Below are 24,000 nucleotides of genomic sequence, written 5' to 3'. Positions count from 1 at the left end.
ATCATTTTAGGCTATTGGGCCCCAAGCCGCGGTCAAAACTGTTTACCTCATTTTCTTTGCGGTTTGGGAGGTAAAAAAAACAAGAGAAAAAAATAGAAGAAAAAAATAAAAACAGATTTTATACGAATTCCTTCTCTCTGGGAAGGTAGTAAAAATAAAAATAAAAATGAAAGTTCCAACAATAGTTCTAACAATCTCTTCCGGTAACGGAACACCAGTGATAAAAATGAAGAAAAAATGTTATGTTTGTTTATTTATGATATATATATTATATATATATATATGTATTATATATATATATATATATATATATATATATATATATATATATATATATATATATATATATATATATATATATATATATATATATATATATATATATATATATATATATATATATATAATACGAAAATAAGAAGGCCCATAAAACACTATTTGTTGAAACCATATATAGGCACTTGTTTCTGTGCCCTGTTCACTGGTAGAATATAGGTGGAAGGTTACAATGGTATATATACAAAAACATGAAGGTGTATAGGCCTCCGATGTTAGGTGGCGTTTCTTATTGACCAAATTCCTAGTGGTTTTGGCCTCATTAGCTCCCGTTTGGCGATGGATCTGGCGGTCGCGTTTCTTGGGTCATCTTCTTCAAAAGGGGTCCGAGGAAGGTGTCAATGGCGTCCGATTTCCAATGTCCTCCTGACAGGTTCATATTGTTGGTTTGATTGATGATAGCAGATTCCAGCATCTTTCTTTTGTACGGACAGCTTCTTGAAAACCAACTCCGCCCCACTCCAGTTAATGACATGCCCTGTATTTCTAATATGTAGGAAAATTCCCGAACTCTCCTCCTTCTTAAGAAACGCCACCTCCTTAACATCGGAGGCCTAAGGCCACACCTTCATGTTTTTGTATATATACCATTGTAACTTTCCCCTGTCCATATTCTACCAGTGAACAGGGCACAGAAACAAGTGCCCGAAATATATGGTTTCAACGTTTAAATAGTGTTTTATGGGCCTTCTTATTTTCATATTACACTGTAGTATTACAGGAAAAGACATTCATACATAATACATGGATACATTTATGTATTCACTATGTATATATATTCATATTACTCGCGTCAGACTTCAATAAGACGGGATAGGCTATATAGTTTAGATTCCATATTCTTTAGTTTATAAAAGTACAATTTACAATTAACGGATCTGGAATCTAAACCATCCCGTCTTCCTGAAAATTAACACGAGCAATGTACATATATGTATAATGTATATATGTATATGTATGTATACAAAAATAAAGGCAACTCCACGAAAGAAAGACAAATGAAGGAGTGGTGTTAGGCCTTTTCGACTTACTGTCCTTTACTCATCAGTCTGCTAATTGACTACTAAGTAAAGGGCAGTAAGTCGAAAGGCCTAGCACCATCTCAGTCGTTTCTCTTTCCTTTGTGGCACTGCCTTTATGTATGTATATATATATATATATATATATATATATATATATATATATATATATATATATATATATAGAAATATTAACACACAATTACGTATGGAACAGAAATAAATTTCTGACTCACATCAGGATCGACTCAGGTCTTTATAGCCTACGTATATGTAAATATAAATATATATATATATATATATATATATATATATATATATATATATATATATATATATATATATATATATGTGTATATGTTATATATACATGTGTGTATATATATATATACATATACATATATAATTCCCTTTCCGGGTTATCGAGGTAATAGCCGTAACCACAAGAAGTAGGAATATTTTTTCCACACAATTTCCTTCCGGTACAGAGCCACTAAACATCAACGAAAACGACCGAAATAGCAGTTTCAGCCTTGCCTTCTTTCCTTCCTTCCGGTAGGTAGACAATAACATTGGCAACGAATCAAACACTCAATATCACTTGTGTGACTCACTACAGCTGAGTAATAACCGAGCGCTTATCACCTTTCGGATGAGTGGCCGTGAGATAAAGGAATAAAGATTCAAAGGTACAACGATACACACACATATATATATATATATATATATATATATATATATATATATTCTGACTACATCTGACTCACATCAGGATCGAACCCAGGTCTTTCAACTGAAAGACAAGACCTCTGCCAAAGACCTGGGCTCGATCCTGATGCGAGTCAGAAATTCATTTCTGTTCCACACGTGATGTGTGTTGATTACTTGTATATATCTGTGTATATATACTGTATGTGTGTATATATACTGTATAATGTGTATATATATTTATATATATGTATATATATATATATATATATATATATATATATATATATGTGTGTGTGTGTGTGTATATATATATACATATATATATATGCTGCTTTGTACATATACGTCATATCAACCACATCACGAGATGAAATGAAATAAAATAAAACAAATATTCATTAAAAAATTAAATAAACGTAGTGGCTATTTGTACGGAAAGGAGTGACGCCAAAACAGCCACTTCCAAGAAATGCACGCGATCAATATACACTCAACGGCCGGTGACAATATACACTGGTACCGCATATTAGAATCGTGGCTGTTTGACATATATGCTCATCTTAAATTCATAACCATGCACTCGAACATCACACCACTTTGAGTGTCTGTATCGTACGGAAGTAATGATAATAATTATCTTTATGGAATGGAATGGAGTAGAGTTTTTAGGCCACAGGCCAAGCACTGGGACCTATGAGGTCATTCAGCGCTGAAATGAAAATGAGAGTAGCTAAGTTTGAAAGGTGTAACAGGAGGAAAACCTCAAAGCAGTTGCACTCTGAAATAATTGTTAGGAGAGGGTGGATAGCAAGATGGAAGAAAGAGAATATGAATGGAGGTGCAGTAAAAGGAATGAAAGGGGTTGGAGCTGGGGGCCTCAGGAAGGGACGCTGCAAAGAACTTTCAGTAATGCCTAGAGAGCACCGCATGAGGTGCACTGACGGCACTAACCCTCCCCCTTACGGGGATGATTATCGTTATATATGTCTACTTACTCTGTAACTGGAAATAAAAGTATAAACAAGAAAACAAACCTCTGATCACAAGTGGCACGTGACACCTGTTAAGATAAGTATAAAGAATATCTTCCTTTTGCTATTGAAAACATCATGAATAATGACAATGATAAAATAATAAAGCAAAAAAACTATTCACTCTCTCTCAGATAACTTCCTCCCACAATAGAGCAAAACCAAGGTGCTCTCATAAGCCACATATGCGCAAGCGCATACACACACACACACACACACACCGCAGTACATCTTAAAATCTGATAAGATTACTTCCACTAAATCTGGGACACCAATCAAAGATATTTTTCACATATAAAATGGAAATAAATTCCCTGAAAGTAAGGCCCAAAACAGAAACAAAATCGTTACCCATTAGAATGTAATTAAATATCCCCTTTAACACACCTCTAACATTTCTATGCTTTCAATATATTCTCTTAAACATATATTTTTATAACATTAAAAAGGTATGTTTCAAGATATTCTCTCAATGTTTTCGAAATTTTCCGAATACTATCCAAACATATATGCCTAAATTACTCCCCTAAACACGTTTTTATAACTTCACGAGGTATATTTCAAAATATTCTCTCAATGTTTTCGAAATTTTCCGAATACTATCCAAACATGTATGCCTAAATTACTCCCCTAAACACGTTTTTATACCTTTAAGAGGTACAATTCAAAATATTCCCTCAATGTCTTCCAAATTTTCCGATTATAAGACATATAGGCCTATGCCCAGAGACTAATTTCAATATTCGAAATATTCAGATGATCAAAACGTCCTTCACCAACCGGAATAATAGCCCGCCCAACTACAGCATTTATTTAAATCCACGACCATATACACTCTAGTCCAACTCAGAATACTGATCAAGCACTTTTACCTTCATCCCAAGGACGCGTCACAGAATGTCTGAATATACAACACAACACTTTCGCTCGGACAGAAAGCAAGTTTTAAAATCTTCCGCACGTATCGTAGCCTAGGTTACTTGGCCGAGCATTTGCTACACGTGTAAAACAAACGCCTCATTTCGCTCATATTCGAGCAAAATCTGTCGTGAAGAGAAAGGTTCAGTGGTTGTGTACGCTAAGGAGACCAACTATCGAAAGCAAAACACATATATAGGTCTACATTAACTGACACGGATAAATAAAAGCAAGGAAGCAAACGGGTTTCTACGTTGGAAATCAGAGTTAATAGACGTCAATAAGAACGCCTCATACACCTATGCTGTGCTAATTATTGTAATAATAATATTCTATCAGGGATCTCAAGTGGCGACACGCCATGCATGAAGAACAACCACATGAATAAGATACAGATTTCACTTTACGTCAACTGCAATCAACTGTTTTCCGTTTTCGCTAAACAATACCAACGAGACGTGTGTGTATATTCTCTCTCTCTCTCTCTCTCTCTCTCTCTCTCTCTCAAACCATACAGAGAACGCAATAATTATTCTCTTCTAGTCTCTATGCCATAAGTAATCAACTCCCGAATATATATATACATATATATAAAATCTATACATATTCGAATATATATATACATATATATAAAATCTATACATATTCTTTACACAAAAGGTTTAGGTACGTACACTATGCATAGCAAAACAATGTTAATAAAAAAAACAAACAAACAGGTTATGGATATAAAAAATAAATAAAGAACAGTTCAACACAAAATATATTCTTTGGAGTACCCTCGAAATTCTAAAATAGGAAGGCTCCTTCACAACAGGCGAGTCAAGAGTACTTCCTTATAATGAATGACTTAAGTTGACACAAAAAAAAGGTAAGGCGAGGTTCCGGTAATGGGGAAACGGTAGGGGTAATGGAAGGGGTAGGGTAATGGCATGGGAGGGGAGGGGAGGGGTAATGAGAGGAGGAAAGGGGGAGTGGAAGAATCACAAGGGAAGAGAAGGCAGAGGTCGTATGGCGACTTCCATATGACACTTTCAAATAGGGCTCTCTCTCTCTCTCTCTCTCTCTCTCTCTCTCTCTCTCTCTCTCCTGTGACCATAAAAGATAAAGAATATACAATAAAGTAGAGTAATTCCTCGTAAAAGATAAAGAATATACAATAAAGTAGAGCAATTCCTACGTTAAAACCTTTTACACCCAAAAGAATCTCAGAAGTTAGGCAATAACTACATACAAAAAGACATGACTAACGGAATGCACTGCTTGACGTCCATTTATCATGAACAAACATCTATTCAAAACGCCTCTTGCCGAATTAAAACAAATCACACGCACTATAACGAGTACAGAGCACTTTGGTAACAGAAGACCAACATCAATCATACCGTGCAAACATCTCTCTGTGAGTGTTACCAACAAGACACAAACAGCCGGCCCACCAACCACTGGCGCGCAAGCCTAGGACTTCCGAGGAATGCGTATTAACGAACAAGCTCTTGAGTGCACGCGCACCCAGGCAACTATATGTGACAAGGGAGAGGGAGAGGGAGGGAGGGAGAGGAAGAGGGAGCTGGGGGAGGGGGAGGAGTTTTCACCGGAATATGACTGCTGTTATCATGAGCCTCACTCTAGATTCTAGAACCACGGACCACAAGTGGTTTGAATGACGAGAAATTTAACGATGAATGAGACATAGACTGTTTGGTTTACTTCTCTCTCAATCCATCCTCCTTATTCCGAGGAGAATTATGTGGACAATACATGCATACATCCATACATTCACATCAAAGACTGGTACTATTCCTAGAACTATCCATTCTCCAGCTGAATATCATTACAGACACATACGCGCATACATAAATTCATAATGTGTTGGTATTCCTAGACCTATCCAATCTTCAGCTCATAATTATTGCAGAACACACATACACACTGTATCCATTATTACACTGATGGCGTCTGCTTATCTCAAACCTTTATAATCAATTACGAACGTTACCTTTCAGGTTCCCTTCTCCCCCCCCCCCAAAAAAAAAAACCGACAAATTTTTCCATTCAAGTTTTCTTTCTGCACAGCCGCATGACGACAACGCACAGTACCAAAGACATTGCTTTTAACAATATCACTAATTGAACTAACAGTCCCGAGAGAGAGAGAGAGAGAGAGAGAGAGAGAGAGGGGGGGGATTCGAATGGGTTTTGAGGCCGTTACGTCTTGTAACGGTAACATCATGCACAAGAATGCAACTTAACGCGCGTATCGCTGCTGTACTGCATATTCACCGAATCATCTTGGATAGGTGTGATACAAGAACATGAAAACCGACAACTAATACGTCCTTAATCAATGGTTATTCACGCCATTACCTTCTTCTCGGTCTGGAAAACTTATAAACGAACCTACGACATGTTCCACATACAGACATGGCTACACGACCCACCTATTCCAAAATGCACGACGTACGTTTTAACCTCTATCCGTGCAAATTGCAATGTCCGCCTCTTTCAAAAGCTTATAAAAGAAGCTTCAAGTAATTTTGGACATTATAGAGTTCCATCTACACCAATTCAACAAAGGGAGGCTGGGGTTCCCGCCATCTAGGTCCACACCCCCAACCCCCCTAGAACACCCACGCAAAGAGGTCCCCACACCTCCCCACCTCGGCCACCTGTCGACAGGCAAAGTTGCCATACACTTCCAGAAAAAAAGGAAGAAAACTATAATCTTCCCCGAACTTTCTCTGTCATCAGCTGGTCATGTTTGCGAGGAGATGACAATAACAACCGCCATAACGGCGGGTCTGGAAAGGAAGAAAAGGAGAGGGAGAGACAGGAAGGGGAAGGGGAGCGCTCAGAGCGAGCAAAGACGGCGATTGACCTCTTGATCTTTCCAGCGGGTCGAGACCTCGACAGATCGCGGGTGAATCTTACTCACTGGCTTCCCATCTCCAGTGGACGTGCGGAGCAGAGTACTCGCTCGCACCCACGTATCTAAATAATAAAAACCATGGCTACAAGCACGTCTGCTTACTAGGGCTTTGGATTCGTGCTTAAGGATACACAGACGTTATAGTCTTTCTGTGTTGCCTGTTACCTTCTGTTACTTCTTTCAAATGAACGCCATATTCGTTGGAAGCTTCAATTTCAAGTCAATGGCCCCTTTGGTGGGCTTGTTCCATATGAATAGGGTTAATGTTCTGAATAATAATAATAATAATAATAATAATAACGTAATTTTATAATTGGACAAATAAACACCTGACAAATAAGCACCGAGAGAGAGAGAGAGAGAGAGAGAAAGAGAGAGAGAGAGAGAGAGAGAGACCTCTTTACCGTTGGGGTTGTGATATGCTGAAGGGCACGCCGAAGATTTGCCCAAGGCTAAACTGCCCCTTCACGATTCACTTGGCTGGTTGTAAACCAGAAAAATCTGGAGATAACCAGATCTGCTCCCCTGGGGGTAGACTCCAGCCACATATTAGGAATGGTTAATTGCCCTTTGTCGTTTGAGAACTGACCCAGTCACCCAAAGTAAGGAGAGGTGACCCAGCCTTGTGCTTACTTGGTCTCGTGCCCAAGACCTGGGGCCCGAGAGAAGCCACTTTCTTTACGAGTGCCGGGATGAGGATGGAAATGATCTTTTTTTCATGTTTTTTTTTTAATATATTGTAATCAAGACACGTGGTGTGTTTTTAATGTTTGATGAGGAATCTGATCTGGTCAGCTTCAAACTGTCAAATCAGACCTAAATACGAGGCGTGAAAATATATATATAAAAAAAAAGTAAGCACTGACTGAATGTTCCTTGATACTTCTTACTAAGGCTTTCAATCGTTATAGACGAGAATCCGGCGTCGATGACCACCACCGTTGCAACGCAACTTTACCTCAATCAAACAACGTTGCTTGGTCCAAGCAGCCAGCGATGAGGTGTTTTTATTCTGTGTCTTTGTTAAGATTAATGAATGAGGGGCAGCTCCCAAGCGACGCGTCCCCAAACAAAACATCCATTTGTCACAAGTGTCACTTGGCATTTATTGCTGCAGTTCCCTCCCTCATTCAGAGAGAGAGAGAGAGAGAGAGAGAGAGAGAGAGCACTGTACCTGTCATGATCCAGATGATATCGAAAATTGATATGGTAGGCTGTACCACAGAAAGAGTTTTCATTAGGCCTACGATTAAAAACTTATATTCAGAAATTCCATGTCACTGCTATAACTAGGCTATTATTTACAATTCTGCTCTAAAAAAACACACAAAATGATCATTCCAATTCCCGGCTTTAAACAGAGAGAGAGAGAGAGAGAGAGAGAGAGAAATCGAAAACTGATACAGCAGTCTGTATTTCAGAAATAGCTTCCATTAGGCCTACGATTACACACTTAGCCTATACTGAAACCTAATGTCCATACTACGATTATTATTTAAATTCTACTCTGAAAAACACAGACTGATCACCCCCAATTCAAGACTTAAAACGGAGAGAGAGAGAGAGAGAGAGAGAGAGAGAGAGAGAGAGAGAGAGAGAGAGAGAGAGAGAGAGAGAAATCCGAAATCCAACACGGCCTCGCAAGATGGCGTTAATTTTTTTGCATCGTCCCTAATGACGTTTTCCCGCCATTAATTTTAGAAGCGTCTTCAATTACCAAGACGCCAAGACATTCTAATTAATCACAGTCTTCGCAGCGGGATAGGCCCCCAGTCTTTCTTATTCACAGTGGTCCTCGTAGGCCTACTTACAGACCTCTGATTTAGTATGTCATTGCAGTAATAATAATATAATAATAATAATAATAATAATAATACTTCAACCATACGTGAATTATATACGCACACAAATAAAAAATTAACTCGTATAACATAAATACTCGCACTTATTCTCCAGAGTAAACCTCAGCAAAGTATAGTACTACTATGGCTCCCATTCAACGCCCAATGAGGCTCCATTCAAGAAAAAGCTTCCATTCAAAGATGACATAGATCCTGCATAGTAAAGACTTATTTCGAAACGTGGGACTACACACCCAATGTTCCTCTTTGATAAAGGCATAGGCCTTTTGATCGTGGCAACAATAGGCCTAGATCCATTGTCTGCTCTTACTTCTGAGAAGGCCATTGTCTCTTTACAGAAGTGTGGGTGGATGATGAAGAAAGCCCTATACTTCTTGACGTCGATATCTCTCTTTATCTGAGGTTTGAGAGAGAGAGAGAGAGAGAGAGAGAGAGAGAGAGAGAGAGAGAGAGAGAGAGAGACTACTTTAAGGTAGGTCTTGACGTAAGGCTACCTCCTACAAGGTCAGCATTTCCATGTGTTTACCAGGAGACCAGTAGTCTCTCTCTCTCTATCTCTCTCTTCTACGGGTACTCTTTAAGCCACTGTTCTACTGAACAAAAGTGTATAAGTCCTCATCCTCTCAGGAAACCTAGTACCACCCGGCAGGGAATCTTTTCACATATCTGTGGTTTACACTTGCTCTGTAACTGCTTCAGAATTCTCTTCCCGCTTAGGTGTTTGCACAATCTTATAACTTTCCTTTTATATCAGAGAGAGAGAGAGAGAGAGAGAGAGAGAGAGAGAGAGAGAGAGAGAGAGAGAGAGAGAGAGATATTTCACCTCTCGACTTCCATGAGCCTGTACTAGAAAAGGACAACCAGACTGCCCAATCCACCGGCCTCTTCTTTAAGAAATAAAAACATGACGGCCTCTTCGAGGTAATACTCAACTCGAGAGGTAAAACTATCTACAATAGTCTCTCTAAATATATATATATATATATATATATATATATATATATATATATAGATATATAGATATAGATATATTATATATATATAGATAAAAGAAAATATATATATATATATATATATATATATCGGCTTTAAAATATATAGGGATATATATATATATATATATATGCCATCAAATGAAACCAGGTAGTTTTTATATAAGAGAGTTAACATAGCTTATTAGACTAAAAGACAAAAACCAACTCTCTGACAACGTACAAAGGCTTTTCAATATCACGGAACAAGCAAGGTACACAAACAGAGAGAAAACATTTCGGCTTTAAAAGGGAGGAGGGAGGGATTGGGAGGGAGGCAGGTAGGCAGGCGAGGTCATGCCATCAAATGAAACCAGGTCGAGTTTTTATTTCCAGAGAGAGAGAGAGAGAGAGAGCACAGGTACATGAATTGTGAAGTTATGACAAAAACGCATGCTTCATATTCTCTCTCTCTCTCTCTCTCTCAGACAAGGCGTGCGTTTGCAAAAATGTTCACACAAGGCTTGTTAATATATATGACCGTTTTGAACAATATAACCTTTATATGCGCACAAACTCCAGACAAGTTGAGAAGCTTCCCACCCCCCCACTTTTCCAACCTTCCTCAGACAGCGCATCAAGGCACCAAGGAGACCTGTTTTAAACACGCCAAATTGACGACTGAAGACGCCTTTAAACAGCCCTGACCTGTTTATCTCCAATCAAAAGACCCTCCCCCCCCCACCTCAAGATAACTACGTGATTTGGGCTGACAAGGAGAGAGTAACAATCGACCCACTTTTGAGTTTTGTTTGTTATTTGCGTGGTCAAAATGCACCCACGGTTTTAGGGCGTGTGTTTGCGTATGTTTGGTAAAATGTTCAGACGGTTTTAGGCGCAGTTTTAAAATGTTCAGCGGTTTTACGCAAGATGCGTGCTTTTGAGTGTTTGCAAAATGAGAGAGAGAGAGATGAGAGAAAGAAGAAGAGTTTGCAAAATCAACGGTTTTAGGGCGTGTTTGGTACGGGCGTGTGTTTGCAAAAGCCCGAGTTCGAATCTTCTTAAGTTGTTCAGGAAGTTTTAGGGCGTGCGTTTGCAAATTGTTCAGACGGTTTTAGGGCGTGTGTTTGCAAAATGTTCAGACGGTTTTAGCAAAATGGCGTTTTGTGTTTGCAAAATGTTCAGACGGGACGGTTTTTAGGGCGTGTGTTTGCAAAATGTTCAGACGGTTTTAGGGCGTGTGTTTGCAAAATGTTCAGACGGTTTTAGGGCGTGTGTTTGCAAAATGTTCAGACGGTTTTAGGGCGTGTGTTTGCAAAATGTTCAGACGGTTTTAGGGCGTGTGTTTGCAAAATGTTCAGACGGTTTTAGGGCGTGTGTTTGCAAATTGTTCAGACGGTTTTAGGGCGTGCGTTTGCAAATTGTTCAGACGGTTTTAGGGCGTGCGTTTGCAAAATGTTCAGACGGTTTTAGGGCGTGCGTTTGCAAAATGTTCAGACGGTTTTAGGGCGTGTGTTTGCAAAATGTGGTGTAAAAAAAAAAAAACTATTTGCTTTTTTGCTTTTCCGTAAGCCAACTGATGCATCATCATTTATGAAGCGTTAATATGCATTAAAATGAAAAAAATATATACCGTTAAATTGTTAGACAAACTTTTAAAATACCAGAATAACAGTACTGTAATAAAAATATCAATAATAATAATATTAATAATAATAATAAACACGGAAGCAAATTAAAAATACTTTGAACTTGGCCATGGGAATGCTTGCACGAGAGAGAGAGAGAGAGAGAGAGAGAGAGAGAGAGAGAGAGAGAGAGAGAGAGAGAGAGAGAGAGAGAGAGAGCGCGAAGCCTTACGAGAGATACAACCACGTCTCAACACTGTAACTCGTACCTAACCTACGGTTTCACTGCCACCTACATTCTAGTCGTTTCTTGTAATGACGTCACTGAATTTGATAAATGGGTATCTCGGTTTAAGCGTTATCAGGTCCCATGGAACAGGCAAACCTGTTGTCCTACTCTCTCTCTCTCTTTCTACATATATATAGGCCTATGTATACACATTACAGTATATATATAGGCTATATATATACATATAGGCCTACGTATACACATGTATGTACATACACACACGCACACACATACAGTATATATATACATAGAGAGAGAGAGAGAGAGAGAAGAGAGAGAGAGAGAGACTCTTGAAGCAGCGTAGACTGCAGACTCATATCAATATCTATTTCTGACCGGCGGAAAAAGAAAAAAAAATCAAAGGGTTAAGAGAGGAACAACAAGGGTGAGAGGAAATGCAGAGAGTAGTTTCATTCTAAAGGAAAGCTACCGATCCCCCTTCAGAAAGAAAACGGGTTATAGGTGAAAAAAAAAAACATGAGGGCAGGACAAAATGCATTGAGATAATGACACTCAAATGTATCTTCACGTGATTACTGACATCGCTATTATCTACGGCATGAGTCACATTGTTCCACACACACAGGTGGAACACAAGATTGATTGATTATGGCTACTGCTGTAAAACTGGCGTCACAACAATGTGGAACATACGAGTGCAGTTTGCTTACCTGTATCTACCGAAATGATAATAATATAAACAAACGCTCTAAAGCATGTTAGGTCTATAGGCCTATCTCGAAAAGGATCAACGCAAAAGGTAGCTTCACGAGAGAGAGAGAGAGAGAGAGAGAGAGAGAGAGAGAGAGAGAGAGAGAGAGAGAGAGAGAGAGAGAGAGCAAAACCTATCATATCATGTACCTAATTCATGTGAAGATATAAGGCCTACTGTACATCTCACTCTGAAACTGACATGTGACAGCACAGGACCCATAGAACATTATCTAGCCAAGGACTACTCATGTGATGGCATAAGCCCCACGTCACATCACATCATATAGCCCACCTAAGAACTAGGTTGCATAAGACCTCTTTTTCCATATCTATCAAGGAAAAACTTTTTGTTTAAACTCACGACACCAAACTGTAATTACCCCACCAAAGTATAAGTTTCGCATCCTCTGAATTCATAAATTATCTGACAGACGTTATGTCTATCAATGCTTCAAAAGTTGAATGCTGGCTGATACAATGCCCCGTAACATGCTTCAAACTTCAAAGTAGATTTAAGACCAGCTTTCGCTTGCGCTCTCACGTTCGCCTTTAAGCCTCTGTGAGAGGTTTCCTCAACACGAAGTCACAATTACCTCGCATGGGAAGGTTTGCGAGTTCTGGATACGTAATCAGATTTCCTTGATATTTTTATAGTTAAAAGACAGGCCGGCTACTCCAACTCCACTTAGCTGCACACGAGTACACCTACGCTTTCTTTATAAATATTCATAAATATATATATATGGAAATCTGCACCTATAACATTAAAAACTACATTCCCTTTAAATACTTGCATAACAACATTTTGTATAAAACGCAGTTGCTTTTTTATACTTCTTTTAGCGTGAATTAACAAAAACAAACTAAAATTTCCTTTTCAACCTTGCAAAAATATGGGGCTTGAGCAATAACAAAAAAAAAGTATTTGTTTACAAAGTTACTTTGTACATAAAAATAATCAGAATCCCATTGTTACCTCGCCCTATCAATATTTATACAAAAACAAAGCGAAATTCCACTTTCATCTTTCACGATTAACGAAAAATCGTCTGGAAAAACAAAAAGCAAAATAGTTTTGAAATACCCTGTCAGCTTGACAACTTTGCTAAACCAAGAACAAAATCGAACAAGAAGAAGAAAATAAAACAAACTTTATTTTAGTCCTTCATTATTAAACCGTCTACATCAAAGAAATAAACCAAGAAACATTTTTTCCTGTCAAACTGATAACTGCCCTTAACAAAGTATAAAATAAAAACGGAACATTTTTATATCAGTCTTATGTTGTTAAAGTCTACATATGCAAGAAATAAATAAAGAAACGCATTTTTATCTTCGTCAACAACTTTCCACAAAAGAGCAAACCAGTTCGAAAAAGACAAACAATTAACAAACTTCAGTCGTTGAAATCTGACTGTGCTCTCAAAACCAGCCTTGCAGCACCTCGTGGAATTATAATGTTGATAATAAAAAATACTACCGCGAAGGTCGAAAATCCCTTAGACCAAGGCTGATGTAAGTTGTATACGGACTTGCCCTTAGACCTACCTTGCTGAGTGGTCCGTGAAGCCTCCGTCCAACAGGCGGACCTTGGCGAAGAGCACTTGATTGACGAAGGGCACGTGCTGCAGTTCCTCGACCATGACGGTCACCTGGAAGCGATACTTCTTCTTCCTCGCCATTAAACCGTTCATTTTGGCGCTGTTACTTGGAAACTCGGTCTTGTGGGTCACTGTGGTACGTATTTTTCCAAGTTATTCAGCCTAAAACACTTTTCAACTATTTAGACCCTTTCGTTTCGAACCTTTTCTAAGTAGGTTTGATCAGCGTAATTTTATCACAACTGGATCTTATAAATAGGCCTATGTTTTTCTCACCCTGATTTATCTACTTGTAAGCGAGTAGGCCTATGCTTTCCTTTTCCACCTTCCTTTCTCAACTTTTCTACGAGTAGGCCTAAGCTTTTATTAAACGGACTCGGTACGTTCAAAAAGTACCCTCAACCATATCGAACTTGTAGCAATTTTCCGAGTCACAGGGCGGGCCAGATTTGAACACAGAGGCCCCCAGAGATGAATGAATTCCCCGCTTCAGTGACAGGACGACTCTGGGTGCAGAGACAGTCTGTTGTCTCCGAGCAACTTGTCGCTGACACAGGCGACTAAGCGACGCATTTTTAAAAGGTAGAAAATCCTCGAAACACAACAAGAGATGCTCTCACGGCTGGATGAGGCGGAATCTGGAAAAAAGAGATGACTCAATAAGTATATAAATATGTTTAGGCAAGTATATATAAATATAAACGAAATCCTTTGAAAGCCAAACCATTAATTAAATTAAGAACACCTTTTCCCCAAATCGCACCTTGTTTAATTGCTCTAACCACTAAGCCTAATGGAAGGTTAACTACATTAAAATATGCTACAGGACGAGCCAATACGTGCCGGCACTTCGATGGGATGCTAGTACGAGCAAGTGACCGTGCTGGCATAAGGCTTAATTAATCAAAGAAGGCAGTTTCTTTCACGAGGAAATAGATTCTACATTTATTTCTAGGTCAAAAGCTTTCCTATTGTCGTCCAAACTGCCTTTTCCAAGAAGAAAGTCAATTTTCCCTTCAAGGTCAAACCACAACCAACCAGATTATGAGGACACCTGAACATAAAATGGGAAAGACACCCACATCTAGGCTACTCTTCCAGCAACAAACAAAAGAAATAAGAGACATGTTACAAAATACAAACAAAGAACAAGTAAAAAAAACACGATGAAGAATTAGCTGCTAGGCAGTAAGCAGTAAAATAAATAAAACGCATGATTTTTTTACTTATATCATCTTTATGGGTTCTAGCTCAGGTCAACAGAAAACTACAAACACTAAGCGATTTGTTACATAATCTTCAGTCGCATTCATGCAAAAACAATCTATGATAAATATTAGTTTTTTTTATAATTCTGGACAAATCTTTTAAATTTCTTCTCACTCTAACCCTCTTATATACAACCTACTTCCCACCCACCCCCTTTTTTTTTGGGGGGGGGTTATCTTCATCACAAATGTTAGCATATCGAAGACGAAAAATTGAATTTAACGAATACTACCTCAGTAGACACAGCTCTTTAAGCCTTCAAAACTCTCTAAGCCTTCAAAACTCACTGAGGGCCCGAAAGCGAACAACCCTTCCCTTATCGTGGAATTCCTAGAACGATAACGTGCTTTATCATCTTATCGTTTTGGGGGTCGTGTACAAAGCAGCAGCTGAACAGGTGAGAGACACCTCGCAACAGGTATTAATACTTCCAAGAAAGATCCCACGATGGACTAGTGATAATGAAGTAATTGTATACTTCGACTTAATGTGAAAGGATACACTTTTTAAGAAGTCAAAATCTGCCATTTTTTTAAATTAAAATAAATGCGATTAACTAACAAATGTTTGAAGGGATACCTTCGTGACTAGAAGCATGGTTTACGACAGGCAGAGAAACGCAAAGCAAACAAAAAACTAAATAAATGCAAATACCAGAGACGACCTGCTTGGTTTGTGTCACAAAATCGATTTGGTTATCACCACCAGGAGTCGTTATCAAAGTATAAAATTTTCAGAAAATATGTGTTCACATAAAACACCCGAGATGAAAATACTCTTGGTCTCTCATCACATAGACAGTATTTCACTTCTGGTGGTTACTAAGTGCTTCTGAAAAGAGTTTCTGTTAGTATTTCTTAGGAATTTCCCTTGGCATAACATTCACAATTCAAATCATTCCAAACTCCAGTTCCTTATTTCAGGAACACACACACACACACGTATATATATATATATAATATATATATATATATATATATATATATATATATATATATATATATATATATATATATTGAGCAAGCATAAAAACTAACTTTTATAAAGTTGACGACTGAATTGACGAATCGAGCCATGTGTAAGCGTGTAATATAGAAAATGACAAGTGTAATCTAGCCTGAAAATTGGATTCGTACAACCCAATATCTAGTAGTCTACTTGGAATAATACGGTACATTACCAGCAAGAATGAGGACATGCAAACTCACTTTCAAATCAAAAGAACTGAGATTTGTGCTGATGTCTTGACAAAATAAAATGAAAGTAAAACAGACAAAATCTGCATTGGACCATTCGGAGCTACCAAACATTAAACACTACTAATTAGCTCCTAAAATTTCGTCACAGATCAACAACTTTTGAATTTCTGCTTCGTATAAACAAACTTCCAGTCAATTCCACTAATTAATGGGAATCCTAATCACCCATTAGCGAAGGCATTCGGCGAATAAAGCTGACCTTCCCTTAACTAAAGTAGAACTGTCGATTCTAGTTTATTGACAACACTACCTAAATTACCTACGGTTTTCGCACGAGTGTATTCGATGGCCATTCTAACCCAAAACCAGAATGCTCTGCGTCCACTGTCAGATCGTCTTTCAGCGGTTTAAAGTTTGCAGGTGCTACTGCAAGAACACGCAGGCCAACAACACTTGACAACATGAGCAACTGTTTTAAAACAGTTCTAAAACACTACCTAGCTCGTCTACCATCGAACCCGATTTTTCCACCAAGTGTTGGTGTTCATCTGCAACCACTTGACATCTAGCAGCGTTCCGCGTGATGGAGAACGTCAGCTGTATGCTAGACTCTTACAGTGTTAGTGATACATGAAAATACAATGGGCGAAGTTCACAGCTTCAAATGGATATAAATGTACCAGACAGGAGTAGAGAGGGTTATCTTAAGGCACACACTATTCAGTCTGCGGCTCGATTCTACTCCCACAAAGTATATACTCCTGGTCTTGACAATTAAACGAGAAAACGCGTCGAATATCACTCACGACTCAAGATAAAACAAAGGAAATGTGATGCTTCGACTTTCATCGTTCATTTGGGGTCGAAACAACTCCTCACCTAAGATTAATACCGCAGTTTCACTGCCACAGAGTAAGGACTACGAGAGACACAACTTCACCTCAACTCACACACGGCTATACTGACAATTTAGTCAAATAAAAGATGGCTCTTACTTGCATGTCAGCCTCTGTGTGATTGGGGAGGACGGGCCACTCTGGCCAATGGACGCCCAGCTTACATAAATGTTTCCATACCGTAAGAGGCTCGGTTATTGGTCGGGAGTTCTCCCGCCAGCCAGTTACAGCCAAGGTTTCAAATCAATGCTGCATCTTACTCCCAACGCACGGCATGTGTGAGAAACATACGACTGCCGAGGTACGATGTTTACCAAAGTGTTCCACGTAAACAACGACAGACAACTACAAGTTCTTGAGCAGATACGTAGACGTATGACAGCAACTTATTATTATTCATAATAAAACGACAACCATTTGTCAAGTTATACGTAAATGTTCCCCGACTCTTGTAGTCAGTTGAATAAAGCTCACAAAAACTGGCATCATCGCCATAATATTGTTGTCATATTGCAAAGCTCTTGTTAAATGGAAGACTTCTCCATAAATTTCACGGGGAATTTGTTGACGAAATCCTATTTCAGTCTTATTACATCCTTTCTTCGCTGTGAGATATATCTAGACATTTGCTTTTTACATGTTAGCTCAAAAGCAGGATAAGCTTTTCAAAAGAACGGTGAGAACTCTTTCCAGACAGACAAACGTAAGCCGTGAATTTGCATTTTCCATTTACTTGGGGTTGATTGTAAAAAATAATAGATATAACAAAATCTCGGGGGTTCTGTTTTAGTAATAAAGGAAAATAATGTGTGATAAAATGAAAATGAAAATAAATTAACATAAATTCAAGAAAATGCTTTCAAAGACACCAACTTGTACCAAATGACAATTAGGGAGATGAAAGCATAAAAAAAGACGGGAGACAATATTATTTGCCTTTTTGTTTATGTTTTTTTTTGTCCTTGTGGCTACATCTTATATATATATTGGTCAAACATATATGGTATATGTATATAATATATATATATATATACATTTATATATATGCATATATACATATATACTGTATTTATACAAAGTATATATATACACCAGCGTGTTTGACCAATATTTTACAGACGAAAAGATGTAGCCACAAGGACAAAAAAAGAAAAAAAGACAACAAAAAGGCAAATAGTATTGTCTCCCTTCTTTTTTTAAAGTTCCTTCAACTTTTGTCTTTCAATGACCTTCTTTCAGCCTTAAATAAAGGGCACCCCTGAGTCGGGAAAACCACTGACAGAGTGCCTTGTGCAGAACACTGTTGACAGCGAAAGAGGTTTGTTCTTTAAAGTGTCCTTTCACCCCATCCAATTTTCAACACCCGTTATAAAATAATGTGACCTCTTAAACATTAATAATATAAGCAAGACAGTGTGAGAGATAGGAGTGAATGGTGAATTGTGTGTAAGGGCATTCGACTCACTTCTAATGAGCTCTCTGCGTACGAGCATGGAATAGCTAACGTTTTGGAAGTTTTCTGTTCAGGGTTTTCATCCAGTATTCAGCAGTTACAGTATGAATATGACGTTGGTCTTTGTCCTGTCTAGTCTTGATAACCAACCTGTCATAGGAAAAGACTTAATACTAAATAAATGAATACACACACACAAATATATATATATATATATATATATATATATATATATATATATATATATATATATATATATATATATATATATATATAAAAAAATAAGTGTACCATTTCTAAACTCCATCCCAGGCTTTTACCGCCAAACTAGGGCTCTCTGAAGCATATTACGGCAAAATCTGGGCTCTTCATGCATATAACCGCATACAATCGGGCCCCTAGAAATTTACTACCGCAAAACTTTGTCATCTTGCAACATATCACCGCCAATGTCCTCCCCCTTGTAGTATATTACAGCCAAAATCTGGCCCTTTGGAGTATATTGCCACCAAAATCTGCGACTTGCAGCATACTGCCACCAAATTCCAGCACCCTGCAGCATGTTACCGCCAAATCTGGGTCCATGCAAAATACCGCCGGCAAACTGTGGCCCTTTACATAATATTACCGCTAAATTCCGGCCCCTTGCAGCACATTTCCTGCTAAACTCTGGTCTCTTGCAGCTTTTTATCGCCAAAATCTTGACTCTTGCAGCATATTACAACCAAAATATGAACTCTTGCGGTATATTACCGACGAACTCCGGCGTCTCGCAGCATATTACTGCAAGACTCTTGCCCCTTGCAGCATATCACCAACAAATTTCGGCCCCTGGCACCATATTACCGCCAAAATCTGGTCCCCTGAAGCATCTTACCGCTAAACTTTGGCCCTTTGCAGCATATGACTCACAAACGATGACCTCTTGCAGCATGTTACAGCCAAATTCTAGCCCATTGACACATATTACCAATAAACTTCGGCCAAATAATACCACCAAACGTAGGCCAGCAAATTACAGCAAAATTACCGCCAGACTTGGGCTTCTTCAAGTTTATTGCCACTGAGCTCTGTCCCCTTGAAACATATGACCGCTTAAATCTGGCCCCCTGAAGCATGTTACCGCTAAACTCTGGCCCCTTGCAGTATATTACCAACAAACTCTGGCCCCTGAAGCATATTACAGCCAAAATCTGGCCTCTTGCAGTAAACCCACAAATCTGTCCCCTGAAGCATATTACAGCCAAAATCTGGCCTTTTGCAGCACATTACTGCCAAACTTGGTGCCTTGAAGCATATAATCGCTATATTCGGGCCTTTGCAGCATATTGCCGACGAATTGTGACCCCTAACAGCATATTCCCGTCAAATTCTGGCCCCTTCGCAGCATATTTACCGCTTGGCCCCTTGATTCATAAAATCCCTTGCAGCACACTGACACCAAACTTGGCCCCTTGAAGCATATAATCCATCAAAATCTGGGCATCAAACTCTGGCCCTTTGGCATATTCCTCCTAAAATCTTACCATCAAACTCTGGCCCCTTGAAGCATATTACCATCAAACTCTGGCCCCTTGAAGCATATTACCATCAAACTCTGGCCCCTTGAAGCATATTACCATCAAATTCTGGCCCCTTGAAGCATATTACCATCAAACTCTGGCCCCTTGAAGCATATTACCATCAAAACCTGTCACCCCTGAAACATATTGCCGTCAAACACTGGACCACCGAAGCTTACTACTGCCAAACTCCACGTCAAAAGCCACTTTTTCTACACCTCTACAGAACTGAACTGAAGTCATGCAAGGTTATGAAAGCAATTCCACACAAGCACGGACATGTAAGACATGTCCGTGCTTGCGTGGAATTGCATTCATAACCGTGCATGCTCACTGTAAAGTCTGATGGCTGAAAGATGATAAGAATGGGTGATGTTAAGAGAAGATGCTATGATCTCTCTCTCTCTCTCTCTCTCTCTCTCTCTCTCTCTCTCTCTCTCTCATACATGCACACCAGACACCCACACAAGCTATTTTTTTTGTTTTTACAACTTGAGATTTTTCTTCCTTTTTCCGGGCTTCTAATTTTGCATCTGCATAACTTATTAACATTCGCCTCATAGACGAGAAGTCTAATCCAAATCGAGAGAGAGAGAGAGAGAGAGAGAGAGAGAGAGAGAGAGAGAGAGAGAGAGAGAGAGAGAGATGCATTTGTGTGTACGAGAGAGTTAAAGAATAGAGAGATAGACAGAAATGCAGAAAAACTCGTACAAAGAGTATCTGTGTGTGTATGAGAGAGAGAGAGAGAGAGAGAGAGAGAGAGAGAGAGAGAGAGAGAGAGAGAGAGAGAGAGAGAGAGAGAGAGAGAGAAGCAGGCAGTTTACCAGACATTTTAGAATGGAAACCAATGAAGAACCAAATCAAATTTGGGGTACAAAATTCGGTAAAATTTTATAAGTCGCCAATAAGACTCCAGCCAGCCTTGGAGGAACCTAGGGGTGTTTGTTGGTTACAATTTTGTTGTATTAGCTATGGAGTTGGGGGGGGAGATAAACTGTCTTACCTAGTCGTAATTTAATTAATTTTTTATTTATCGTTTGCGCATAGTGTTTACGAGGTTCAAAATAACGAGAATGAAGAGCTCTTTTCAAAAATGTAAGTTACAATTTCATATCGTGCATTGGCAACTTATAAAATAATACCAAAACTTCAAATCAAGGAAAAACAAATGAAAAATGAGGTCAATATAAGGTTTTGTGGAACCATACGTAGACTAATGTTAAATCACACATTCTGAATTAGTTGCAATTTACCTAAACGATATGTTTTATGAACAATATTACCTAAAAAAATATACAATCATAAAAAACTAATTAATAATTTTAATCTTAATCACAGCAGAATGAAATAACAATTATATATGCACTAATGCAGTAAGCATAAATTAAAATCTTAATCAAACCAGGATGAAATATTGATTATATATGCACTGATGCATTAGGTATAAATGAAAAGCATTTTCAAAGAACGAAGACTTAACAAATAATACCAATTTGCTTAAGTAAGCCTTCGATGTCGTTTTCTGTAAAGAAAAGAGCAAGGAGAGAAAATGGACCACATAATCCTTCCATGGTAAACTCAAATTCGTTGTAGTTATTCATGTTCTTCAACAATCTTTCCATAAACACTTTAAACTGGTTGAAAACGTTTAAGTGACAGATTAGATTTCATAGAATACGGTAAAAAGGTCTCAATATTTGTTATAGAAGTATTCAACCTATCACTGAAATTCAAAATACAAGTGTTGGCTAACCTAACTGGTGTACATTAGGCCTACAGCCACGATCATAAAAATAAAAAAATACGGTAAATTTGCACGAAAATACGGATAAATTACTTGACATTGTTTCCACAGTAAGCTAATTAGCTTATGCTTATTGATATATGACACATCAACTAGTAAAAGCAAAAATATCACGCACAAATTCTGTTTTGATTTTACTGCACCTGTCTATTTTTTATAACATCATACATTGACATAAAATTTTACAAAGCAAATTACTGTAATATATTTCAGGTTCTTTTATAGCGAGTGAAATCAGTCAAGTACCATACAGAGGAATTGGCAATTTTTCAGTAATTCCTGAAAAAATTACACTACACTCACTGTATAAACAGCCTCAAAAATAAAATCCATTTTACTTTTTAAAAGTCGGATAAGCTGCCTGAAGCCTTTGCAAGTCGGTACTCTTTACCTTACTTACAGCAAGGCTGTATTGGCTCTAGTTCATCCTGAACACAAAGCAGTTAGCAGTGGAGCACAAGAGACCACAGGTAATACCAGCCACCTCTCCAATAAGGAAAATATTTTGTTGCTTAAACTTTGAGTATGATAAATACTCTCAAAAGTCTGTATAAGGGTCTTCTTCTAAATTAGATTTAAGAATTAAAGGATGTCTTTTGATAGAGAAGAAATCCTGACCCACCCCCTCGTACATATTCCAGTGTTTGTATGCTTTATTCTCCGAATAAAACGTGAATACTTTGTAGCACTTAATAAATACTTTTATAGCTAGTGTTCTTTAAATGCTTTGCATTTCCATTTTACAGTATTTTTCCTTATGGTTTTTATTAATTCTCCTAAAAAGTAAGTTTGTTCTTTCGCAACTTCTGTATTTTCTCCTTTAACAGCTATAAAGATCTTAGAAGCGAAATGAAACGTATTGGGACGTTCTTAAAATATACTGAGGAAACCCCGCGTGATTACGTAACAGCATCCCTTGTACTACTTACCAAAACTTTTGTACCCTAACAGAAAATAATATTCGATGTAATGTTTCTACGAATCTAAACATACATAGAATCGCCTTCGAAGATTATTATTGATATTCAAGAACCCTTTAATAATAATTATCATTTATTATTATTATTCAAAAGATGAAACCTATTCATACGGAACAAACGCCAAGGGGCCAATGACTTGAAATTCAAGCTTCCACAGAATATGGTGTTCATTAGTAAGAAGTAATAACAGAAGGTAACGGGAAATACAAAAAGAAGAGATCTCACTTATTAAAAAGGAAAACAATACATAAAAAAATAATCAATAAATATAAAAGAATGCAAGTAACTTATTAAAATGCAAGGAGAATGGTTTTAGGGTAGCAATCCGTTGCATCTTTGCTTGCACTTCTGAAGTTCCAATAGCACGACAACCTCTGGGAGGCTGAAATTCTCGGTATGATGTGGTTCGGATTCCACAAAAAACTGTAGGTCCGGTTGCTAGGTAACCAATTGGTTCTTAGCCACACAAAATGAGTCTAATCCTTCGGGGCAGCCCTAGGAAAGCTGTTCATCAGCTCAGTGGTCTGGTTAAACTAAAGTATACTTAACTTTTTTTTTTTTTTTTGAACGTTCCACAGTCCAAGTTTGAGGAATAAAGGATAAGTTCGACAGCGAGACACATAAAGGTTTTTTTTTTTTTCACAAAAATTTCCTAAAGGAGAACTGGCTCAACACTCCCATCATATCTTCTTCCATATAGATACCTCAATAAATATATTCACAGTTCAATCTCCATAGCTTCTTCTGTTCAAACGCGCCGTGTGTTCATGCGTATGTGCGTTGTGTGTAAGTGGTATTTAAGTCTAAGTTAAGTGTACCTTAGTTTAA

General features: G+C 38.1%; 1 protein-coding gene across 6 annotated transcripts in view; it reads right to left on the bottom strand.

The window, feature by feature from the left end:
* The window catches only part of LOC136842428 (early estrogen-induced gene 1 protein), a 337,802-nt gene that overhangs the window by 295,384 nt on the left and 18,418 nt on the right, over positions 1–24,000 (bottom strand). For 4 of the 6 annotated variants that reach the window (XM_067109752.1, XM_067109754.1, XM_067109753.1 and 1 more), the window contains exons 1-2: positions 17,357–17,496; positions 13,957–14,647 (exon numbers count right to left, since the gene is read on the bottom strand). In XM_067109752.1, coding sequence (XP_066965853.1) covers positions 13,957–14,102 — 146 coding nt within the window. In that variant the 5' untranslated portion in view covers positions 14,103–14,647; positions 17,357–17,496. Of the gene's footprint in view, positions 1–13,956; positions 14,648–17,356; positions 17,497–24,000 lie in introns of those variants that run through there. The other 2 variants (XM_067109755.1, XM_067109757.1) reach the window with 1 other exon arrangement.

Source organism: Macrobrachium rosenbergii, chromosome 10, assembly GCF_040412425.1.
Source record: "Macrobrachium rosenbergii isolate ZJJX-2024 chromosome 10, ASM4041242v1, whole genome shotgun sequence".
Lineage (NCBI taxonomy): Eukaryota > Metazoa > Arthropoda > Malacostraca > Decapoda > Palaemonidae > Macrobrachium > Macrobrachium rosenbergii.
This window is presented reverse-complemented; position numbering and strand designations above follow the sequence as displayed.